This window comes from Amborella trichopoda, chromosome 9 (assembly GCF_054954075.1).
Source record: "Amborella trichopoda isolate Santa Cruz 75 chromosome 9, AtrichopodaSantaCruz75HAP2 v2.0, whole genome shotgun sequence".
Lineage (NCBI taxonomy): Eukaryota > Viridiplantae > Streptophyta > Magnoliopsida > Amborellales > Amborellaceae > Amborella > Amborella trichopoda.
The window spans coordinates 53304164-53330142 of NC_142344.1; the positions used below are offsets into that span (position 1 = coordinate 53304164).

Here is a 25979-nt window from a genome sequence, read left to right on the forward strand (position 1 = left end):
AAACCCAAGCTCAAGACCTCTCTCGCCTCTCTCTCTGATAAGCTTATGCAACTCTGTAATGGCGTGCCCTCGATAGCCCATCTCCGCATTCCAGCCTATGAGTGGTGGTCTGAATCTCTTCATGGTCTGGCCCCTAATGGACCTGGACTCACTTTTAATTGCTCTATAAGCTCCACAACTATCTTCCCCCAAATCATTTTATCCACTTCTTTCAATTCCTCTCTCTGGTTTTTGCTTGCCTCTTCATTTGGGGTTGAGGCTAGAGCCACGCGCCAAATAACAATATTTTGAGAGATCCAATATGGTGTAGAGGCCAATAAACCTATGGAGATTTCAAGTGTTTTTGCAATTCAGTATTGAAAGAAAGACCTATGTAGTTTTTTGCCGAAAAAATATTTTTTATTAATAATAATAAGAATTTTTTATATTTTTTGAAACAATATCACTCACAGATGGTCTTATTACAAACAATAGAAATTCTAAAATAAATAACACATCAATAAAATAAATCCCAACTACTTGATGTCATTCATACAACCTAATATTGTGCTTGAGAATATAAAATAAAAGAACAAACAAATAAAAGAAAAGATGCCGGAGATTACCTCAATCGGGCTTTTTATACCCCACATCGAATCACCACATCCAATGGCGCGGGGTCTGTGGTCTAGCTTCAATCTCGAACCGAGATAGTTAATTTCGGCCAAACTAAGTAACCACCCCTTAAAATCTCTACTAAACCTTAACTCCCAAAATTAACTCAGGCCCTCTCTAATTTTTCAACCCTTAAAATTAACTTAGGTTTAGAGAGGAGAGTGGGTACTACATTTTGGAGAGAGAATTAGAGAGAAATATGGAAGAGAGAGTGTGGGAGTGTCCCTCTAGGAGAGAGATAGAGAGGTGAGAGAGAGGTTATAGGAGAGACAGAGGTTGTGTAGAGAATGAAAGGAGAGCACCCTTATTTATAGTGAACATTTAGGTTTAGGGTTTCTTAGGGTTTTCCCATAGTTTGCCTCTTTCATGAGATTGAATCTAGACATTTGATCAAGGTGACTTGTGGGGTGAGATATCTGAGTCATCCATTCCATAGATGGGTCATCAACATTATAAAAGGTGCTTAAATAAAATAAATATCATGCATTCCATAAAATTGCTTGATCCATGTTACATATTCCATAAGGATATGTCAAATATTATCAAGTACATAAATACAAACAAATATAAATAAGATAAGGTCAATATTTACTATCTATTCAAATTGGCCATATCCCTTTAAAGCAAACTTGCTATAAAACAAATAAAGTCATAGTCAATATTTCCCTGACCACATGCCACAAATCAAACGTACTTTAACTTAAAGTCTTGAACACAAAGCAATTAAAGAGAATCCAAAGGGCGGGGCGTGCCACCCCTTTATGGCACATGTGGCCCCTCACCCACATGCCACATGGTAGGCCCATGTGCACTTTGGGCCCTCATAGAATTTTATAAAAAGTTTTTTAAAAAAATTAAATAAAACGAATTAATATATATTTGAATTTTTACAACTTTGTAAAATCAATAACTGTATTTTTATAAGCCCAAAAATTATAATTAAAATATTGAGAGATTCATAAAAATTCAAATAATAAAACTAAAATCATTTCAATAATAAAATGAACATAATTAAATTAATATGATGGGAAAAGAATCCATATGGTTTTAGGAATTCAATCTGTAATAATGGGGTACTCCACCTTCAACTGTAGACTACATACCACACTAGCTTTATCGAACCAACCCAGTGTTTTTCATGACCCACAGTCCAAGCAGAGGCTTATTAGCGGGTCACCAAAGTCAGATCGATGAATCAAGGGGTTGCAATCTTAGCATGTGGATTATAGGTCCTCCCCTATAGACGAGCCAAGGTCCCCACGACCTGATGCGACTACAGCTCTATGACGCAAAGGGGTATCTATCGAACTTGCATACGCTTCACTCAAAGGTGAATATCTGGCTTTCCCTAACGATCTATCAATATGCATGCCGTGTGATGGAACATGGATGAGGTTTTGGCCCCCGTCTTAGTGGGCCTACCATCATACACAAGGGTCACATAGTCCCTCAGCTAAGCATAAGCTCCGACCTCATCAAGAGCTAATCTAAAACCCTCATCGGTTAATTCTTATGCTCAGGTACCTTAGGTTTTCTAACCGACTGGCCTAGAACGATAAGTACAGTTCGGTATAAGAAATATCATTCGCTTAGTATGGTCCTCGAGCGACCATACTCCCATTGAATTTATGTTTCACTTTGATAAAAGTATTTCAATACACACTCATAAGGCCTTTGAAGGCCACATAAACCCAACAAGTATGTGAGGGGATATCAGGGAGAGCCTGAGTTTGAAGGTTTAGATGATGAATTGATAAGAGATAAAAGGATATGTGTTGAGAGAGAGATTTGGAGAAGCATGGGGAGAGAGAGTGAGAGACACGGAGAGAGCACGAAGTATGAAGAGAGAAGGGTTTGGGAGAGTGACATATGAAGGGTCGGAAGATATTATAGATAGAGTCTTTATGCCCTAAGATGGTTTTCAAATCTTTGGTCTATAAAGAAATGAAACCTAAAATTAAGGTCCAAGAACATATTTTTTCTTATTTATAGGGTGCAGTTTGTACAGAGTTGAGGCTCTAAACAATCAAAATGAAGTACATCTTCAAATAGTATCAAGAAATATGGTTTTAATACTAAAAATCTTTGTGATAACCTTAAAATGTATATTTTTAATTATAAAATTTAAAGCTTCAAAAATAGTGTAGATCGAGCGGATCTATGAAAACTTGAAAAGCTTGAAAATTGATGGTCTAAAAATGCATTATATGATTCACTATTTCTAAAACTTGAAATCCATTTTTTCTAATACCCATGCATCTGGATGTTGAGATCATCAATTTGAGGATATTTGAGCATCAAAACAACATCTTCTAGTGAAATTTTTGAGGTGGGCTCTAATTTGATTGTTTAGAGCCTCGGCTCTATATAAACTTATGAAAAATAAGCCTGATATTTGTGTTACAATTTGTATTATTTCTTTCTTTCCTTTGACAATGATCACAAAATTTTATTAATCAAATTCCACATATTAGATGTCGAGATGATTGATCATAGGGTTTGTACCATTAGAGCAACCATTGGATGGATTCAGCATGCTTTATTTTTATAGTAGAAAATAGTTTATAAATGGTTACAGCTTTATTATATTAAAGTGAGGTAAGATAAAAAGAGAGTTCCCATATTGGGAAATCCTCCAATTAATTGGCTTGACCTCGAGATGGATATATATCGAAAGATACTACAAAACGTCTATAGGCGAAAATGAACAGTGATTTCGCCAACCCTCATCATACGGTCATAGTTGTCTGGTAGTATTTCATTTTATATTTTTTATTTACTAATCGGAATGATCTGAAATTTAGAATGTATGTACATCTTGGTGTGACGTACCTAATAAAAATATGAAAAAAATAATTCGCACATATAAATGGACCAAAATATAAAAATAAGACCAATACAATGTTGATAACATTGAACTGAAAAGCATACTGGAAAAAATAAAATCCAAAAAAAATGCTTAGGGACCGGTCCTCCATGTTATATTTGAGAAAATATGGACATTATGTATTTTTCCGTTAGTATTAGTGCCTATACATAATTTTCCTTTTTAAGCATATATTTTATTTTTCATTTTAAATGTACAAATGAAATTTTTTGGAAAAAGTTCAAATTTGAGTTCTTAAACACTTGGATGGACTTGACATTAAGTTGATGAAAGGTGTATAATGAGGAGGTGTACTTATTTTCACTAATTTTTTTACTTACAAATTAAATCATATTATATTTTGAGTGACAGAAATGAGAACTACATGTGCAAATTTTAAGGTTTAATAGGCCTCTATATTTTAAAAGGAAAAATTTTACATAGAGCCGAGGCTCTAAACAATCAAATTAAAGCGCATTATGATTTCGTCGGTCTACAAGATTTTGGCTAAGATGCTTGCTAATAGATTAAAGTTGGTTACTCTTGAGGTCGTCAGAGGGTTTCAGTCGGCGTTCATTAGGGATTGCTAGAAAATGGGCAGCAAGCAATCGAAAGCCAGGGTTTTAAAGGGCAGTAAAGTGGATATTGAGAAAGCTATTGATAGGGTAGAATGGGAATATTTGGAATCAGATTTTAAGACTTTTTGGAGGAAGTGGCGACATGGGATTCAAAATTGTATTTCTTGTGCTTATTTTTCCGTTCTTGTTAATAGCAAGGAAGTTGATAGCAAGATAGAAGAAAAATTGTTCCATTCTTGTTACAAGAATGTTAACAACTAGTCTCATTTTTCTATTCTTGTTAATGGCAAGGTAGTTGAAAATTATCAAGTCATTACAACTGATATCTAATGGGATTCTTGTAACAAAGATAAATTTTCTCTTTATATACAATCCCATTAGAAATTATCAAGTCAATTCTAGATTCTAAAACGATTTAAAATTCTAGGAATCAGCCCAGCTACCCTCTAATCGCAAATCAAATCGTACCAAGGCATCAACCGTACAATCAAAGGTACACAAACCCTCTTGGAAGATGTAATTTCAACATCTAGAATACCTATAATGCCTGGATATCCATTTCCAAATCTAATTATGAAATTTGAAGTTCTAAATATGGTGTAGATCAAATAGATCTACAAACATTTAAAAATCTTAAAAATAGATGAGATATTATATTACAAAATACACTATTTTTAAAACTCAAACCATTTTTTCATATCCATACATTTCCAAATCAAAATACATTTCTAGGTCAAGATGATCGACAGAAGGATTTTCTAACATCAAAATAACTTCTTTTTTTTTAATGTTCCCTTTGAGGTGTGCCTTAGGGAAAAGTTTATAGACAGCCGAGGCTCAAAACAATCATATTTGAGCCTACATCAAAAATTTCATTAGAAGAAGTTGTTTTGATGCTCAAATATCTTCAAATTGTTCATCTCGACATCAAGATACATGGACACGAGAAAAAAATGGATTTCAAGTTTTGAAAATAGTGAATTTTGTAATACAATACAAGACAAGAAAAAACTGGATTTCAAGTTTTGAAAATATAGTGAATTTTGTAACATATTTTTGGAAAGTCAATTTTCAAGATTTTCAAATTTTCATAAATATATTGATCTACACTATTTCTGAAGCCTTAAATTTTATAAATAAATATGAAAATATATTTTAAGATTATCACAAATATTTCCAACTTTGAAACCACATTTCTCGATACTCTTTGATGGTAGGCTCTAATTTGAATGTTTGGAGCCGATGCTCTACACAAACCGCACCCTACTTTTATTGTTTTGAGTGAGATTGACGTACTGTCTTACTTTGATAGTGTCAACACAATAAGCATTTTCCTTTCAGTGGAATATGTTGCTATTCTAGAGTTGGAAAGGAAAAAACAAACCTCTTAACATTGAGTTTTTGCCAACTTTATTTCTCGGGTTAACAATGGGCAAACCCAGCCCGGGAAAAGTAAAGCCTGGGCCGGGCTAGGGCCCGTGCTGGTCCAGCACGAACCTCTCTTTTACTTGTTTCTTCTATCATTTTTCTGCATTTGTTTATGGAGCCAAGCCTGAACTGGCCCTATGGGACGAGAGCCGAGTTAAGGACCGGCCCATCCCAACCCTTACTTACTTGGTAACTAGGTCACAATGGTGGCTCCTTAAATCTGAAACTAATCTTGTCTATCATGATCTGCAGAAACTATGATGAAGTCTATGACTTTGGGTAAGGCCTAAATCCCCACTGACATACCACTTTAAATGTATCCTGGTATCAACATTAAAACCATATCATACAAAAAACTATGTTGCGCAAAAAAAAATTCCCAGACTGAGTGACTCACACCAAGCCATCCAACATAATGAATGTAAATGCTTGACCTCATGCACAAATGAAAAAAGGTCTCTATGTAGGCAATCCCTTAATATACCAAAGGTTAAAGGTCTTAATAGAATAAGAATTCCAATTACATGTGGTCTTACTAATAGTTATGAATCCACAACATGCCGAAAATATTGAAATTAAGCTGGCCAAAATTCATATTGGCAAACAATAATGGAAAACAAATAAAATTAAGCAGAATGGAAATTGCATTTATAGTATATATATTAAGAGTGGTTGGTATGAGGCTTAAAGTCGCAAAGAATCAAAGTTAGGAGCACCTTCTGAAATACGTTTCAAAATAAAAAATCTTTACGATGCCTGAATTTATTTTCATCTGTAATTATAAAATTTAGATATTAAAAAATAGTGTGGATGGATGAGATCTAAGAACACCGAAAAATCTCGAAAATTGACACTCTAGATTATCCATTACAAGACACTATTTCTAAATCTTTAGAATTTACTTTCATCTGTAATTATAAAATTTAGATATTAAAAAATAGTGTGGATGGATGAGATCTAAGAACACCGAAAAATCTCGAAAATTGACACTCTAGATTATCCATTACAAGACACTATTTCTAAATCTTTAAATCCGTCCATGCATTATGAGGTGAGGATCATCGAATTGCAGGATTGTTAACATCAAAACAACCGCCTCTTCCAATGATTATTTGAGGTGCGTCTTAATTGACCGTGTATGGCCTCCCCTTCATATAAACTTTTTCCATATATTAATGGATTTGGAAAGCATTAAATAGATAGAAAAACAAGAAACTTAGTTAGCATGAAGAAAAACCCAAAGCCACTCAAAAAGTAGAGTCCAAGTAAACATCGAACTAATTTTTAACACACATCGCCGAATTAGATCCCAAACTTGTTCATCAAAGAACAAAGAGCAAACAGTCCCAAAATTTCAAATCTATTTCTCAAGCACTAATAAAATCCAGCATCAATTTCTATATTACCAAAGAAACATGAAAAAAAGTTGAATCTCGGACCCGTCTAAAAGATAAACTCATACCTAAGGAAACTCTCAAGCAGCAGCAGTGGCAGCTGCTGCATTCCTCTTCCTTGCCTCCTCAATAATAGAGAGCTTAATACCCTTGCCCTTTGGCAACGAGACCCAAGGCTTGCTTGCCTTACCAATAGTGAACACATTTCCAAGCCTAGTCGCAAATTCATGCTTCGCCGCATCCTCAATGTGGATGATATCAAAGCTTCCCTTATGCCTTTCCCTGCTCTTAATCAAACCAACTCGGCCCCTGTTCCTTCCTCCAGTGACCATGACCACGTTGCCCACATCGAATTTGATGAAGTCGACAATTTTGTTGGTCTCGAGGTCCAGCTTGATGGTGTCATTGGCCTTAATCAATGGGTCAGGGTAGCGGATGGTGCGGCCATCATAGGTGTTTAGGTAGGGAATGCTCTTCTGTCCAAACTGGACTGAACGCACCTTGCACAATTTGAACTGCAAAAGAGATGGAAAGAGTCAGGGGGGTGTGGTGTTAAGCTAACAATTTTAATTCAAATAATTACAGGAAAATTTTGGAATATTATGTTTTTCCTTGCATATATTACCCACACACACAACCATATTAGAGTAACAATGCAAACATCTTTGGTACAAAACTTGAGAAACATTGGCACCTAGCTACTGCTACACACATATATGCACGCGTGTACAAAACTTGAGAAACATTGGCACCTAGCTACTGCTACACACATATATGCACTCGTGTGCACATACACATGCAAAACAAAGAGAGAGAGATTTTCCAGATGCTCAAAATCATTTTCTTATGCATCCAAAAAACATAAGGTAATTCAGCGACCCCAAAAAATAAACAAGTGCAAAGACTGATGTATGTGTGACCATGAATGAGCATACTGACCTTAGCCTCTTCATCTTTGACTGAGTGGAGTCTGAAGCGGCCTTTGGTGTCATAGAGAAGACGAAAATTCTCATTTGTCTTGGGGATCGATACAACATCTATAATAAATGTTGGTTAGAGTTTGCCAAAGTAATGATAAGTACAGTAAAACCTATGACCAAAGAAAACTGTAGGTCATTGCATCATCACTGTCCTACTGAAACTATGATATGATGATAGTGATGGAGAGACAGCAGGACCCATCAGACAGGTCCTGCCCTATTATCGTGAAGCTTGCTGCCTTGGCATCAGTATCCGTAAGGCTTTCGAGTAACTGTACTAAAGTCTCCCCAGTTGGGTTACAATAGATTTTCCCCAATCAAATCTGATTGATGGTCTTTAGTATCTTTCAGAAATGAAGCACAAACTTTTGAGAATCTAAAGAAAACAACAAAAAGTACAATAACCACAGGTCTTGAGAGATAGGTTCTAACATACCCATAAACCCAGCAGGGTACGTTTTATCAGTCCGGACCTTTCCATCCACCAAAACATGCCTCTGCATCAGTATGGAGATGACTTCACGGTATGTCAAGGCATACTTCAACTTGTTTCTCAGGATAAGAATCAGGGGCAAGCATTCCCTTGATTTGTGGGGCCCAGATGATGGCTTAGGAGCCTATAGAACAAAACCCATTCATTGCATCAATACCAAAAAATACGAGGTAGAAGATGACAGAACAAACAAGAGAGACAAGAGAGATTATCTACTTACAAAGGCACCACCAAGCTTGTCCAACATCCAATGCTTGGGAGCATTGAGCCTCTTCAAATGTTTCTTCAACCCACGAGCCTGAAGCAAACATACAGCATAAGCAATACAACATAAAAAGAATTAAATCCAGAGAAAGTAGATCATACTCCAAAGAATTGCAGAGAACATGCCCATAGGGGTTGTCACTTTCCAATTACATGATGGAACAACAGGGACCCACCAGCATTCAGTTCTAGTGGGTTCTACCCTGTCATGTAATCAGCAAACTGGTACCAATCGACTATTCCATAATCCATTGGAAATTATAGAATATACCATCCCTAGAATCTGATAAATGTTTGATCTTTGCGATACAATAAGAATGTAACAGTATTAACTTAATTATAAATGCAAATAACCATTTAATGAAATAACAAAGCATTCACGACAAGAATCCAATGATAGAGAGCACGTTAATTGACATTGTGCACCAATTCACTGAACTGTGGGAAAAGCTTTTGAGGTTGCAAAGATATTTGGCACAAGCCTCCTTTGCAACTTAAATTGCAACTTCATTCCATTTTTTTTTTAGTTGTCAAATATGTTCTTGTAGGCATACCCACGTCTTAGCCATGTGACCAATAATATACATACTCCCACAAGAGAATATCCCATGACCTACAAAATGTATGTATGTCACCATGCCATGCCAACATGCCGATATATATTATGGTTTAGGTACTCTATAATACCTCTTCCATCCCAAAACCCTATCACCCCATCACCCCACCCCCAAACACAAGTTATTTGCAGATTGGTATTTAACTTCCCTTCTCTGGATAAGTTTAGGAATGCGAGTCTTTAGAACATTAAACTTAATTGGGTAAAGATGAACAATAACCAAGGTGAAATGAATCCAATTTGGTCACAGACTGAATATTTGGAAGTGGAAAGACAAAGTACTAGGAATCGTTTGGAGATTCTCTTTCCAGGAAGAGAAGAAAAGTTTCCATGTTCACAGCCACTGATGGAGGGTATATACAATGATGGTTTGCAAGCAATGCCAGTTAAGCTCCCAATGGCTAAAAGACAATATTCTTCCACATTTAGAGCTCCTAATGGCTAAAAGACAATACTGTTACCATTTGGCTAAAAAGAAACAAGCACCTGGCTTGGTGTTTAGGAGGTTGTCCAACATATATTGGAATGCATCGGGCTACAATCAGTTGTTCATCACATCTTAAGGCAAAGAATCAGGTAGCAGATTAACTGCTAGCTAGTGAAACAACCGAGGATACTACTATATAGGAGCCACTGTCATTGTCTCCCCGCATGAGAGAAAGTTTTCAGGTAAGGAAGGCTGCCTTCGCTTGTTTTCATCTCAGCATTTTAATCCTTACAGGTCACGTTCTCTTCTAATTTTAATTTAAGGCAAGTGGCTCTAAACTCTAATAACCAACTATAAAAAGAGTTCAATGCAACCAGTTCTTTATGTGGCAATAAAGATTCAGCCATTTTAGGCAGATTGCGCAAAAAAAGTATTGTGGCATATGAAGTCATAAATAACAAATCTGTATAAATAACAAATCTGTACAAAAAACAAAAACCAAAGAGAATCCCTAGAATACATTAACAATGTGGCTTTTATCAGCACAATCTGAAAATGTTGGTTCTTAAAATTTGTCATAACACAATCATTCACTGTTTTAAACTCAGCACAGGGCATGGACTCAGCCTGGCCCAAGCCGAGTTACACGGGCAAGTCAGTGGACTCACCCGAATATTGTCCGTGCTAAAAAAACTAAAAAACAATGCCTTGCAAAAGAATTTTTGTGGGTGGGTTAGAGAGCACGAGGTAAGTGGGAAAGAGAGGGGAGAATGGGGCACGCGGCTGAGGGGAGGGAGGGGGGAGAGGGCATGTGGAGAAGATAGGGATTACATGGGGGTAGAGAGAGAGGAAGGAGGGAGAGAGGGGGCAGATGGCAGAGAGAGAGTAGGAGGGAGAGAGAGGAGCACATGGCTGAGAGAAGGAATGCATGGCACACATGGCACATAGAGAGAGAGAGATAGAGAGAGAGGCTGAGAGAGAGGGAGGAAAAGAAAGTTTGGCCCCAAAAAATGAGTTTATTTATGTATGTATCCATCTCTCTCTCTCTCTCTCTCTCTCTCTCTCTCTCTCTCTCTCTCTCTCCATATATATATATATATCTAAAATGTTCTGTGGATTTTTAATGGGAAAAAAAGGCAGGATAGCAATGAAGGAGCAGGAGAAAGCTGGTTCAGGACAACAGCTTTTAACAGAGGGTGACGAAAGAGATTGATAAATTATTAGAAGATATAAATAAGATGAAAACATAGATAAAATATGGATTATCAGAAAATTTTATTTATACCTTAGATGTTTCAGAAAATTCAAAAAAAAAAAAAAGAAATATTGAAAGTCTATTCTCAAAAAAAATATTGAAAGTTCTCAAATCATGTTTGAAACAATCAAAATCACCTAAAAATGTATTTCTAAATTATGTATTGGTGTTTTCCAATATTTTTTGTGTTTTAAAATATTTTTATATATTTTTTTGCATGTTTTTGCTAAAGGGGAGTTGGACAAGCCGAGTTACTTGGGCTCAGGCGAGTCAAAGAACACTGTAATCATTAATGGACTTCTAGAAGAACAAAGAAATAATACAAGTGAAGGAAAAGTCAAGGGAAATTAAAATAACGAAATTAAAATACAAACTTTCTTTTCTTTTTTTCTTTTTTTTGGGATGGGGTTGATGGGCAAATATCACTCAGAAATTCATTAAAAAGCCAAAAAATATGAAGACGCAAAATCTAAATGAAACAATTGCTCAGATATCATGGCACCAGGGAAGCCATAAAATCTAACATTATGGCAACAGTAGCTCGTGAAATATGGACAGCCAAGAAGCAAGTTTCAGCGGAATAAATTGCACCCAAACTTGATGCACAAGCACAAGCGGCAATTAACCGGCAAAAACCCAGAAAAGCTACAGATCAGATGTACATAATATCCTATCACTATAAAATTCAGGTTTCCATCCAACAAAGAATGAAGCTCTAGCTATTTAACAACAAAGAAGTAATCATTGTTCATTCATTCATTCCATAAAGAAAACCCTAATGTCAACATTCAAGGGGTTAAGAACCCTTACTAACTAAGAAAGAGATTAAAACAAGACACTGTCTAAAAACAGCACAATTCAACATATACTGCCAAAAATTAATATTACTAAATCAAAAAGTCTAGAATAACTAGCACAGCCCATAGTAAAGCAATAGCAACACAAACCAACATATTATTGGGCATGAAATAAAATTAACGGAAAACAAATATTTGCCATGAAATGCCATATAAATACACAAGATTGAAGCCCATGTAGACACCGTACCAATTTTTAGGGGTTCCTGAACAAGAGCTTAAGCTGCTTTGAACTAACCACGCTGTAAAAACCCTAGCTTCTAAGAGCCATCTTTACAGCCTTATATACATACAAAAACCTAGAAAATGGACCCGATTTAGATGGACTCCCCAGATTTACCATCACAGGGTACCCTCAGCATCAAATAGATTCCAACATCGTCAAATTTCACTGAACTCAAAGAAAAACAAGAGAAACATAACCCTATACTCGTTCATTCATCAAAAAAATCCACTCCATCACCTCATTTTAAAATGAGACAAAATAAGATCCCCCCTCATTCATTCATGACAAATGCCCTAATCATATTTAATTCCTCAAACAATACCATCCACTCATTCAAACAACTAAAACTCTAACTCCTCATTCAAAATCAAAAAATTATTCACAGCAAAACCCCAACACTTTATAATCATCGAAACTCTAATACTATTGGAAACAGATCCATAGCAAATTTCCAGAACATTGAAAGATCCACGATGGAGGATCCAAGCATAGAAAAGTTTACCATTTTTTAGGGTTTAGTGACCAGAGCTTGATGATCTTCTGCGCCCCTTTCGACAAGTAAAAACCCTAGCTCTTGATTCTGCTTCCCTCCCATCTTATAACCTCCATTTCTATGCCATGTGGTTAGCATGGACGGTTCAGATCGAAAGAATATGTTAACAATGAGATATCTAGATCGTCCACCTAAGCATCCAAATAGCGCTAGTGAGAATACTAAACAGCCCCGGTTAATTATGTATATTACAGATATGCCCTAGATCCCTAAGATTAATACTTGAATTCCATATTAGTTCTTTTAAGAAATTCGGCCGAAACGTTTCCCAAATCTACTGAAATGGTAAAAACCTTCAAGAAAAGCGGGGTATGATCTGTGTGATGTGTAGGAGGCAGCCTGCGGTGAGCAGGCATGCTGAGTTTTTTCTCTGTAATTTGCAGGAGCAGGAAGAATAAAATCCTAAATTTCTTTATCCGTCCAAGCTTGTGGTCAACCTTAGCTTTTAACCCACAACAAGCTCTTCACTTTGAGCCCAAAGCCACAAAAAACAGACCCCAAAACCCTAAAACCACTCTGTTTAAACCCCAAGAAAAGGAAAGACCCTCCTTTCATTCTCACTCTCTAGAAACAGAGGACCCAAAAGGCTCCGAGCCCTGTTTCGACCAAGAAGTTGCAGGACTCTTGGAGATTTGCAATACCCTTACTATGTATGATTCTAGCGTTTGGGTTTCAATGATAACTGCTTTTAAGTTGAACCCAGAAACTGTTAGGCTTGTCCTTGGGAAATTGCAGGGAAATGTACACTTAGCCATGGATTTCTTCAAATGCGTTCAGCTTAATTCTCAGTTTCAGTGCTCTATTGGGTGTTATTCGGCAATGGTGAGCTTGTTGCTTAGAGAGAAAATGTTCTCAGAGTGTCTCCCTCTTTTAAGGGAACTGGCCTTACTGAACTATTCACCAAGGCGCGTCTTGGAATCCCTAAGTACTTATGACCCAGACCCTCTGATTTTTAGTCTGTTAATGGAGGGGTATACCCAAGTCAAGATGCCCAACCAAGCCATTACTGTATTTCAATGGCTACTAGATTCAGGACATCATCCCAATGCTTCTTCATGCTGCAATCTAATCTTATGCCTATTGAAGTCAAACCAGGTGGATATTGCTTGGAAAGTTTACATGGAATTGCAAACAATTGGAATATATATTTCAAATTCTCATGCTTTAAATGCACTGATTTGTGCATTGTGCAAGGAAGGTCATGTTCAGAGAGCTCACTTGGTGTTCTTAGCTGCAAGTTCCCGTTCAATTGTTCTTGACATTTCTCTTTGTAACCCAATCTTGAGCTACTATGTCCAAAAGGGTCTTACTAGGCAGGCTTTTTGTCTCTTTGGAACTATTTTACAAAAGGGAATCGAACCCAATTCAGAAACTTATGCCATTTTTATTGGTGAGTTCGTCGAGCTCGGCGATTTGGGGCAGGCAAAGATATTCTTTGATAGGATGCTAGCAAAAGGGCTTGTACCTAGCTGCAAAAGCTACATGAATTTGATATACATGCAAATTTGGCAAGGTTTTGGAGCACTAGCAATGGAACTGATCAAAGAACTGATTGAGAAGTACCCAAGTAAAAGCAGTGTGCATTTTCTTGGTGACCTTTTAGAATGTCTTTATGTTGATGGTAGGAGAGAAGCTGGAAACCAGTTGTTATGTTGGTTGATAAAATTGGGATTAGGAAGTGCTGTTAAGTCTTGCCACGGTGAGTTTAAGATCAATAACTCAAAACAACGAGCTGTGCACAATTGCAACAGAGAAATTAATAGACTATCTCGAGAAGGGAAGTTAGAGGAGGCCAGGAAGATCTTTTATAAAATGGCCTATTTAGGTCTAGTTCCAAATATCTTCACCTATAATACTATTATTGAAGGCTATTGTAAAGAAGGAAATCTTTCTCGTGCCTACAAGTTGTGTGATGAAATGTTGTTAATGGGTGTAGAGACTAACATTGGTACATACACGAGTCTCATCAGTGGCCTTGAAAGGGAGGGGAAAATGAAGGATGCACTTGAGCTTGTACACATGCTTTCTGTGAGGGGTTTGATTCCAAATTTGCAAATTTGTAACATTTTGGTGGAAGGGCTTAGGAAGAGAGGAGATGTAGAAGAGGCCTTAGTTTTATACTATTGGCTGCAAGAAAGCTTGTTAGTGCCTGATTTCTTCATCTCACAAAGCTTATTGGTTTCTCTATGTACCTTTGGAAGGATGGAGGATGCTAATAAGCTTTTCCAGCGAATCACCATCAGGTGTCTCTTACAAGATGAGATTGGTTTCGGCCTTGTAAGCAACTGGGCCATCAGGGGGTACAATCTTGAAAATGCTTTTAAGTTATATGGCATTGCCTTGGGAAGGGGCTTCCTTCCTGATGTGTTCACTTTTTCCATTCTGATATCTGGGTTGGACAAACATAACAAGCTCACTGATTCTTCTATAGTGGTAACTAATAGTATTGTTTACTCAGAGCTAGCTTTACTTTGATGGCAACTCCAGAGTGGATCCTAACTGTTGAAGGAATAGTATGTTGATGATAACTGGTATGTTGCTGTTATTTTTATTGGTTCCTTTGACCTTGGCCTGGGTTTTTTCATTCAGTGAAAAGGTCATGTCAAATTCTTAGTATACAATGGATTGGAGAACTCAGGACAATTTGTGCATTGCTATGTAAAAATAATCCCCCCGTACTCACCATATGCATTTGGGATTACAATTTATTCTCTCTCCCCATCTCCCCTTCTCTTGCATACCTCTCTCAAGTGCATTGTATCATGAAAGCAAAATACTAGTCCTTGTTAATCTTAAGCATGAATTGTTTTTTCTGTTTTCTGCCTTATAGTTGGTTGTTTATAACCAGAAGTTTTAAATGTTAATGTAGAGTCTAGTGAAGAGCATGAGAAAAATGAACGTGTGAGATTTGTCAGAAAAAAAGGAGTGTGTGAGAGCAGCTAATAGTACTCCTATCTCTATGATCGTCCAATTTGTTTTCATGTTGAAACACTTTACCCCTGTATGATTTCTATCAATTTTAACGAAGACCTAAAATGAGATTTACGTACATAACTACCCTGTTTCCCATTTTCCATTTTGAGTACGGGTCGAAGCACTTAAGTCCTATAAGGTTTATGGCACTATATATATGTGGGATGCTGCCCCAATCTCATTGACAAATTATATCTACCACAAACCATGAGCTAAAATGTTCAGTTTCCATTGCCAGTCACATTCAAGTCTAGGGTTTGCACCATTGAACTTCTGTGCCATATATTCCTTATAATGGATAGGATATTGTGTAGTTACTCTAATGGAAAACCATTTGATTTGTGTTTGATGGTGCAAAGTCCAAAGTTTTAAGACAATAAGCTCGTATTGTAATCTATCTACCAGGTCTCTATCCATGGTGCTGTTGTTGAGTATTTTTCGTATCACAACCTTTATGAACGTGTGCCATTTCTATGTTCTGCTTTATTGGTACCATGCTATGTGCCTATGTCCATATGAATAACTCTTGTAGATATATCATCACCAATGGCAAAATATTTGTTTAGTAGGGTAACAGGGATACTCTCACTGCCACAATTGCAAAGTTATATATCTCAGCATAAGTACTTTTGGGCATGTTTCCTTCATTGAATTCAATACTAAAAATACCTCATGGGGCACACTTCTATTGCAAATATTTCACGGAATATTATGCTCGGCATACTCCTCATAGACCCTGCCAAGACATTTGTCAGAAATTCTGTATGCGTGCATATATAGAGGCACCGGCACTGCAGATGCTTTTGTTATTGTTGAACTAAGAAGGTTATGTCATGTAGATGTATGATTGATGGATGAGATTCATATGCTGATGTTTCTTTATCTCGATAGTGACTCTGTCTAAAAAAACTAAGTAGAGGAAGCATAATAATTATGTGGGTTTTTTAATAGCAAAAAACGCTGACATTTTTTATTCTGTTGGATTTTGGCCTTTGATTTTCCTTTTCTATGCTTCATTGTAGTATTGTCAGCTTGACCATTTGGTTTTGTCATATCAATGTAGAACTAGTTTATATGTCATGAAGATCATGACAGATTTTTATTATTTTGTCCAACTATTTGAGAGGATACTCTTGACACTTTATGGTGCGTTTGTTTTTTTGAAAGTGGTGGCTTTGGAAACTCACTTCCTAAGACTGTAGCACTTCCATTTCAACGGGGAGTGCTACACATTATTTGGGAGCTGCGGTCTCCCGTAGCACCCACCCAAAATAGCATCGAGAGTAGGAAGATGCGGCTTCCATGGTCTGCAATGGAAGACGTGGCTTCTATGGCCCCGTCTTTAAAGATTCATACACGCCAATAGACTACAAATCATAGCCATGCCTTTACCTGATCTACATGCATAGATAAGGTAATTTGATGGTAATTGCTTATAGGATTTTCTGCTTGGAATTGGGTGCCTTATTTTAATTGCTTATGTGGCCCAAAGTTCCTGTATCAGGATTACGTTTTGTAACGGATATGTGCTGGCTCATCTAAAACATTTCCCTAGTAATCACTGGGGACCCTTGTATAAGGCCTTTCACTTCTTGATGTGCTTACGAAAATGCTAGTAACGAGTATGCAACATTATTCGAATGATTGTTTTCTGACCTCTCAGGGCATGCTTTATGCTGGGGCTGAGAATGGGTTGGATCGGGTCCAGATCCATCAGGGTCCAGATTTGGATCCAAAAGGTATATATGGGATCTAGATCCAAATAGTACACATGGGATTTGAATTTGGATTTGGATCCAAACCTGATCAAATCCAAAAAATTATTCTATATATAAATAGTATACAACAAACAATACCATATAAAATATAGAACAGTCTTCCCAACGTCTATAGGCGAAAATGAACAATGACTTCGTCTACTCTCATCACCGTCCAAAGTTTATCGCATAGTCATGATTTGTCCAGCAGTGTTTTATTTTTCATTTTGTTTCTATAAATGGCAAAGACCTGAAATTTGGAGCATAGGCGCACCTAATAAACATATAAAAATAATAATTCGCAAAAAAAAATTGACAAAAATACTCCTAAAACTTTTGGGGGGTATTTTGGTCAATTTTTTCATGTAGAATATTTTTTTGATATGTTTCGTAGATTCACTTATTTTTTTAAGAACACATGCTCTAAATTTCAGGTCATTCCGATTTGTAAAAAAAAAAAAAAAAAATGAAACACTATCAGACATTCGTGATCATGCGATGAACTTTGAACGGTAATGAGGGTAGGCAAAATCACTGTTCATTTTCACCTATAGGCGTTTTGTAATATCTTCCACAAAATATTATATGTATATATATAATGGAAAAAACTAACAATAACTGGATAGCTATAATAAATAGTAATATAGGAGGAATTTTAGCCGTCAAATCTTCATCATGTGATTCAGAATGCATATCATTAAATGAATTTTAATATTTTTTGAAGAAATATGATCATAATGAAATTTTAGATGTGTGTACTAAAAACCAGGACGCACGATTAAAAAATATTTCTCAAAATATAAAATGATCGAAATACCTTTGAAAAATGATGGGGGTTATTTGGTCATTTTAAATTATTAAAAATAATTTTGTTATATTTTTATATGGTGCGCAATAGTGTTAGGTATATACATTCAAAATTTCATCTTAAACATATTTATGAAAAAAAATAAAATTAAAATAGTGATATGTGTTTTGAACCATTCGACGAAGATCAGACGGTTGAAATTCGGCCTATATTACTTACTATTCATTATAGTTGTCCAACTATTATAAGGTTTACTTATATAAAATAATATATGGTATTTTAATAATTCGGTTGGATTCGGATCGGATCCACTTGTATTTAATCTGATCCGAATACTATTCAAATCCAAATTTGGGATCCAAATCTGATCAATCAGATCCAAATCTGATCAATCAAATTCAAATCTTGGATCTAAGTGTCCATACCAAAATCTAGATAAGGTAAATTCTCCGCCCTACTCAATGCAATATGAAAATTTTCAATAAGTTGCATAAGCATTGCAACCTAGAGTCGTGGAACGAATGCGTTCCCAAACTTATCGATTCATGTACATTGTCATGTCCACAATTAATGTACATGATTTACAATGTCGTTGTCATGTCCCAACTATCTATTTTTTATTGGATCGGTGCGTCAAAATTTCTTTTGAACTTTGAGTTTAGTCAAAAGAAATAAATGCACCTACCAATTTCACATCCAAAGGTCAAGATTAATTGCGACCACTTTGTACCAAAAGTAAATAACCTCATTATATACTTCATTTTTTTTATTTGGGTGCAGTTTGTACAAAGCTAAGGTTTTAAACAGTCAAAGTAAAGCAAACCTTCAAATAGTATTGAGAAATGAAAATCTTTGTGATAGTCTTAAAATATATTTTCATCTTTCATTATAAAATTTAAATCTTCAAAAATAGTGTCGATTAAGCATATATGTGGAAACTTCAAATCCTAAAAATTGACGGTCCAAAAAATGTGTTACAAAATGTATTATTTCCAAAACTTCATATCTATTTTGTTTCGCATGTTCATACATCTTGATATCGAGATGATCAATTTGAGGATATTTGGGTATCAAAACAACCTCTTTTAGTGAAATTTTTGATGTGGGCTTTAATTTGATTGTTTAGAGCCTCAGCTCTATATAAACTTTTATCCGTTTTATTTGTTTCTCTTTTACCCAATGACCACAGGGTTTGAAATACCTTAGCTGCAAAGGAGCTCGTCAGATCAAATAAAACTCAAGGTTTTTTTCGCCCCTTTGTTTCTGCGTGATTCTCTGATCTACTTTTCCTATCATAGGTTCAAAGACGGAGCTCCTTGAGTTATGGTATCAAAGTTACTCGCACAATCCTGTATTGATATTTGCATATGATTTTCTCAAATTGAAAGGGCGGAGTTGTGACATTGCTGGCTTCACATTGGCCTTAGTGGTCTGTAATATGTGTGTGAGAGAGAGGGGGGCCAGAAGAGCAGTTGGAGAGGACTAGATAAGAGTTGGTTGGGGTCAAGAAGCCAACTACCAAGAGTGAAGCTCATGGAACTGGATTAGGGATATAATGGGCGGGCGAATCAGGACTCAGCTGGTCATCGGGTTCAGTTGGATCCATGTTGAGAATTAACGACTTGGGTTGGATCCATGGCGAAAACTATGTTGCACCATTGTATCACGTACTAAATATACTAAAGGTTACATATACTATATCTCTAGTCAGGTTGGATGACTTGGGAAGGGGTCCAGACTGGACCCCCCTAGGTTCTAGTCAACTGGACCCAGACCCGACTCACTGGGTCGTTGGGTCTGCAGTGTGAGCCCAGACCCAGCCCCTGTCAAGCAGCCCTACAAGGCATCAAGATGCTTCGAAAGAAAAGCTCAATCAATTTGGTCATAACAGGATGCACTCTTATATGCACGCACACATACATAAAAGCATGTGTATAAGTGTATATGAACGTGTTGATGCACATTGACATGCATACATTCACATGGCAGAGACAATGTTTAGAGGAATTGAATCACATCGAATGACTGATATCCTTGTTTGCAAGGTTCAGACATAGGTTGTCAGACTCGAGTACTGATCTCTGAATTTATACTAAATTTGGGTGATCAGAAACATTTCCCATTCATTTTCTTTTTGTAGCTTTTATTTTTTCTGGCTTCCCAAAGCTTGAAATTTTGGAATTTGAAACTGTAACTGTGTTCGAACCTCAGAAATCCAACAATCAGATTTGCCCAGATGCTTCGTTGGTCACTTGGATGTGAAATAAATTATCCTTAACCAAAATTTCCTCAATGTAATAAATGTAACGAAGGAATAGCTACATAAATCAGTATTTGAAAGGTTGCACTTAGGGGCCAACGGGCCATGGTCCCCAAGCCCAGATCCTTCACAGTATCCTTTTTGAGTCAAGGGAAAAGCCTTCGGTCTGAGTCTGACTATGCCAATTTTCATCGAAAATAACATAGTGGGTCTACAATCGAGTCATTGACCTGCTTTTAGGCCTCTCGAATTGCCAGGGTCCCGGTCAAGTCCATCACGGGCAATTCCCGAGTCAGACCAGCGAGTTTTTAATTACTAACAGAAGTTAATGACCCATATTATGCTTACAAACACCAACCTCCCCATCATTCTAATGCATGTTTAATGCTCTGTGTAATGCAAAACACAATAAACTTTCTCCACAATGCTTCCCAGCAAACCTCTTCAATCTTTTATAACTGAGATTTCAAACCTCAGTGAGTTGTGATATAAAAGGTTAATAGTTTGAACGATCAAATGAAGTCAAGGCATAGAAACAGGACGATTTAACTTCTAGTAATCTTGTCATTCTGCAAATCTTTCTTGTAGGTTGCCTTTCTGCAACTCTTCCAACTTAAACCGACACTGGATCAAAGATGTAAGCTTTGATAATTTCACTTGCCCCTTAAGCAAAGCAAACAAAGATGCCTCATGAAATCTCAAAGTTCCAGATCTGTTTCCCCAAGCTGAAAGCTCTGATTAATCAAATCTTGCCCTCCATTCTCTGCTCTACAATGGCGTGCCTCATCAAAACAATCTCTTTCAACAAATTCCTGTAAGTAAATGGCCTCACTGCAGCTCTAAGAAACAGCTCAGGTGGTATCTTCCTCTTCCTTATCCTCCTAGTATCATACCCTATATGCTCCCACTCCTCTCTACTAGGCTTGGGTCTAATCCTCTCTTCTTCTTGACCAAGCTCCTCTGTTTCCTTCTTCATCTGATTCCTAGCTCTCAATTGCCTCTTGTAAAGCTCAGTAGAAGCCTCAACACTCCTCCTAACGAGGTTCTCCATGGCTTCCGAGCTCCTCACCGCCTTCTCAAACTCTTCCTCCCAATACCTCTCGATCTCCTCGGTCCTAGCTTCTTCTTCTCTGATCCCCAATTCCACATCTCCTTCGACCACTTTGTCTTCATCCTCGTCATCTTCATGGTCACCCCAATTCCTTGTCTCTCCCTCTTCATCTTTGTCGTCCTCTTCATCATAATCGCTCCAATTCCTTGTTTCTCCCTCTTCATCTTCTTCATCCTCTTCTTCATACTCACCCCAATTCCTGGTTTCCCTCACTTCATCTTCATCACTAGAAATCTGATCTTCATCATAGTAACCGGTTCCCATGGCTTTGAGCTTGGCCTTCCATTCGCGTGTATAAGGATGAAGAAGAGGCACGGGATGGTTTGAAAGCAAGAAGTCCCAACAATCTGATTTCCTTTCATCAGTAAGCTTCTCATAAGCTTTCACAACATCATCAACAAAAGCCTTTGGATTTGCTCTCACTATTTTGCAAAGGCCCCCAAAATAAGTACAAATCTCAGTCTTTCCCTCTCCAACTTTGGCCTCAAATAAGTATTCCTTCTCAGACTCAGGGTCTAGAAGAGGCCACAAACACTTAAAGAAATCTTCTTGAGGCTCAAATCTACACTGGTACACAGGCCTCTTAACATAGATTATATCGGGCCTCATCCAAGCTGCGCATTTCGTGATCAAGGCTCTAACAGTGTTCCCAAACCTCCCCATAAGCTTCCATTTATCAAGCTTCTTCTCCCCTGATTCAACCACCACTTCACAAACCAGAGTCCATTGTTTCCATGGAAGCTCTTCCAATTTCCATCTTGGATGTCTAACAAAAACCCAAAAATATTTGAACCCAACTTCTTTATTCATGGTGCCAAGGCGCCTCGAATATTCTGTAGCCATGTCAAACTGTTCAATCTTCTCCCACTCTTCATGGTCTTTTACAGAGCCAAACATGCTCACTCTCTCATCAGAGAATCTACCTCGAATTGGTTCTCCAATCACTACGCCTCGCCATGAAAAGGGCCCAAATTCTCCATATTTGTACCAGTCATAAGGGTGGCGCAAATTGGGGTCATCTTTGTCCATGAAGCGAACCATCCTATCATAGCCCAAGCCTATCATCTCGAGCTCTTCCTCAGTGAAATCATCAGCCGAGTTTTTACCAGAGCTATTCTTCTTTCTAAAGAAGAGTTTATCAACCGTTCTCCTTGCTCTTCTTCTTGATGCTTTTCTTGCTTCTCTTCGGACCTCTGCATTTCCCTCTATACGACCAGTTGATGGACCACCAGGTTTCTTCTTGCTTCGACCAGCTGAAACTTGAAGATTTCTCTGCAAGTTTTTCAGTAATGGTTTTGTGGGGGCTTGGAGGGAGAAACAGACGGTGAGGCCTGTGGAGTGAGAAGGAAATGGGATTGGGCTACAGTTGCAAAGTTGGGTTTTGTATGTGCAGGTTATAGACGGAGCTTTGGATTGTCTCCGAGAGTCGAGAGAGGAGGGAATGAGAGAAAGAAGATGATTTCGAGAGAGAGGATTTGGGGTTCTGGTGTTGGAGTCTGTCAGAGTTATTCTTCTTAGGCCACACCATGTGTTTGAAGAAAGGCACGTTTTGGGTTTGAACAGAAGCAAGTCGAGATTTGCCATTTGAGAGAGAGAGGATGCAAATGGATTTGAACACTGATAAGAAAGGAAAAATTGCCAGAAAAATTGCCAGTCAATATCAGTTCATTAGCTCAAAAAGCTTTGATGCCACCTCAAATCAAAAAGGAAAAAGTGAACCCAAAAATTTAAACTCCAAACCTTCAGGAAAATCACCTAAACCATTGTATTAATACGTCATCGAAACACCATTAACAGCAAAAGAACAAAGGAAAAATAAGAAGCCCCTTTTTAAACACTGAAACTCCAAACACCAGAATCTAAAGAAAAAGAAGAATAAGAAGTAGAAGAAGAAGACAAATAGAACATGGAAAATGAAAAAGAACCCAATACAATAGCATTTTAGATATTCATCATGGAAGAGGAAGCTCACCTAAAAAGATGCAGGTCGAGGCGAGCGTCTAGAGAGAGTGGAAGCAGAAAGCACGTCAAATTTTAAGAGATAGAAAGAGAGAAATTAAAAGGGCCCAAATCAAGAAATAACGTCTGCATACGCCACCAAACCCGCATATTGTAGAACTGCGAGGTTGGCAATAAACATATTTTTTAAATATAATTTGGTCCTAATTTTTAGAGAATATATATTCTTTAACATAGAGATTATGAATATGAGAAAAAAAATTGAAAACTATAAATAATAATTATATCAAGAAAACATTTGGACCATTAGTTGCAATTGTTTTTAGATGGACCATCTATTGGCATCCATGTGTTAATATGGAAGCTTTATACCTTTGGACCACATATTGTAGAAATGCATTCTAGCCCACATGAAACAATTATTCATTGTCATTTACCAATATTCCATGCACATTATAACACCATAAATTAAGACGTAAAATATCCTATACATTCACGAAATAGACAATATTTTTTGGAAAATGATTTGATAGGGTAAAAAACGTTTATATAGGGTTGAGGCTCTAAACAATTAAATTAGAGCCCACCTAAAAAATTTCACTAGAAGATGTTGTTTTGATGCCCAAATATCCTCAAATTGATCATCTCAGTATCAAGATGCATGGACATAAAAAAAAATGGATTTCAAGTTTTAGAAATAAGCAGCTTGTAATGCATTTTTGGACCGTCAATTTTCAAGATTTTCAAGTTTTCACATATATGCTTGATTTACACTATTTTTTAAGCTTTATATTTTATAATTAAAGATAAAAATATATTTTAAGGTTATCACACATATTTTCAGCATTAAAACCACTATTCTCGACACTATTTGAAGGTGGACTCTAATTTGATTGTTTTGAGCCTCGACTCTATACAAACCGCACCCTTCAAAATAAGTAAAGTCTCACCTCATAACTCATCAGAAATTGCAATTTAAGCATTGGAAAACCTTTACATGGATCATCTCGAACATTATGTTTGTGAAAATGAATTAGGATTTCAAGCTTTAAAAATGATGTATATTTTAAAAAATTGTATAAACCATCTATTTCACCCTAAAAATTAGTGCTCATAGATCCGCAAGATCTATACAATTTTTTTCGTTTCAGATTTTATTGTTAGTATTAGAAATTGATTTTAGAGTCACCATGGAAATATTTGTTGCTGGAAGTGCTTTCCATATGAGGATTTGAGATAAGGTTGTATTTGGTTTTTATAAAGCGTAGGCTTTTTAGAATCTTCATCTAATTTTGTTTGGGTGCGGTTTGTATAGAACCGAGGCTCTAAACAATCAAAGTAAATCGCACCTTCAAATAGTTCGAGAAATGTGGTTTCAATACTTAAAATCTTTGTGATGACCTTCAAATATATTTTCATATCTAATTATAAAATTTAAAGCTTACAAAATAAAGTAGATAAATCAGATCTATGAAAATCTTGAAAATTGACGATCAAAAAATGTATTACAAGATGCACTATTTCCAAAACGTTAAATCTATTTTTTTTTCTCATGTCCATGCATCTTGAGGTCGAGATGATCAACCTCTTCTAGTGAAATTTTTGAGGTGCGTATTAATTTGATTGTTTAGAGCCTTTCACTTATATAAAATTTATCCTTTTTTTTTTTTGCCTCACCTCAAATTTTCATCCAAAAAGTACTTTTGGTGACGAAAATCTCTATAATGGCTTTAAAATCAATTTCCAACACCAACAATAAGATTTGAAAGTTAAAACATGGTACACATCTTGTGGATATGTAAACACTTATTTTTAAAGCAAAATGAATGGTCTAGATAATTTGTTACAATCTGTGCTATTTTTAAAGCTTGAAATCCTGATTATATTTTTCACAACCGTAATGTTAAAGTCGAGACCATCAACGTAAAGGTTTTCCAACGCTTGACTTGCAATTTTTTATGAGTTATGAAGTTATATTTTAATAAGGCTGCCGCCCTATCAAACCATTTTCCTTTTTTTGAATGGGGATACCCTTTCTTTCACTCTCTTATAAACTTTGAATGAGGTTTTCTCATAATCGAAATTGTATTGAATTTTATTCTATCATCATTGTCGTCAAAGCTTTTTTTCAACTAATTAGAGTCCGCTACACGAATCTTGGTTTGTCATTTTGCTATATTAATAATCATATCCATAGTGAGACTATAAGTCCCCATATTTTTATTTACTGCTTCCAACCATGTCTTTTGAGGCTTATCCCTTGCCCTTTTTGAACATTTCACTTTAATTAACTAACACTTCTTAACGAATGCTATTTTGGGTATGCACCACACATGACCAGCCCACTTAAGTCTATTATCTCTCATCGTATCGCTTATTGGTGCTATATTTAAAATTTTTCGAATATATTCATTCCAAATTCTATCATTTATTGTCTTGCCACTCATCCATTATTAACATCCTCGTCTCCGCTATACTCATTATTTGGGTGTATTATTTGTTAGTATCCAACATTCATTC

At 36.6% G+C, this 25979-nt stretch overlaps 2 protein-coding genes across 2 annotated transcripts; both read right to left on the minus strand.

Moving 5' to 3' along the window:
• Positions 1–6869: 6869 nt before the first annotated feature.
• On the minus strand, positions 6870–12607 carry LOC18441535 (small ribosomal subunit protein eS4). The gene is made up of 5 exons (XM_011627743.3): positions 12541–12607; positions 8614–8691; positions 8337–8517; positions 7860–7957; positions 6870–7435 (listed from the first exon to the last, which is right to left on the minus strand). The coding sequence occupies exons 1-5, from the start codon at positions 12541–12543 to the stop codon at positions 7001–7003; spliced, it is 795 nt and encodes a 264-aa protein (XP_011626045.1). The 5' UTR covers positions 12544–12607; the 3' UTR covers positions 6870–7000.
• Positions 12608–20817: 8210 nt separating this feature from the next.
• On the minus strand, positions 20818–23583 carry LOC18441533 (uncharacterized). The gene is made up of 2 exons (XM_006851764.4): positions 23473–23583; positions 20818–23117 (listed from the first exon to the last, which is right to left on the minus strand). The coding sequence occupies exon 2, from the start codon at positions 23082–23084 to the stop codon at positions 21132–21134; it is 1953 nt and encodes a 650-aa protein (XP_006851826.2). The 5' UTR covers positions 23085–23117; positions 23473–23583; the 3' UTR covers positions 20818–21131.
• Between the last annotated feature and the right edge of the window lie 2396 nt (positions 23584–25979).

What these genes read in the sequence shown, in the direction of transcription:
- LOC18441533 (XM_006851764.4), bottom strand. Translation starts at nt 23,084, where the DNA reads ATGGCAAATCTCGACTTGCTTCTGTTCAAACCCAAAACGTGCCTTTCT.
- LOC18441535 (XM_011627743.3), bottom strand. An exon ending in ACAAGCTTGGTGGTGCCTTT is followed by an intron (nt 8,518 to 8,613) that starts GTAAGTAGATAA and finishes TTTGTTCTATAG; the next exon opens with GCTCCTAAGCCATCATCTGG. An exon ending in GTACCCTGCTGGGTTTATGG is followed by an intron (nt 7,958 to 8,336) that starts GTATGTTAGAAC and finishes CATTTATTATAG; the next exon opens with ATGTTGTATCGATCCCCAAG.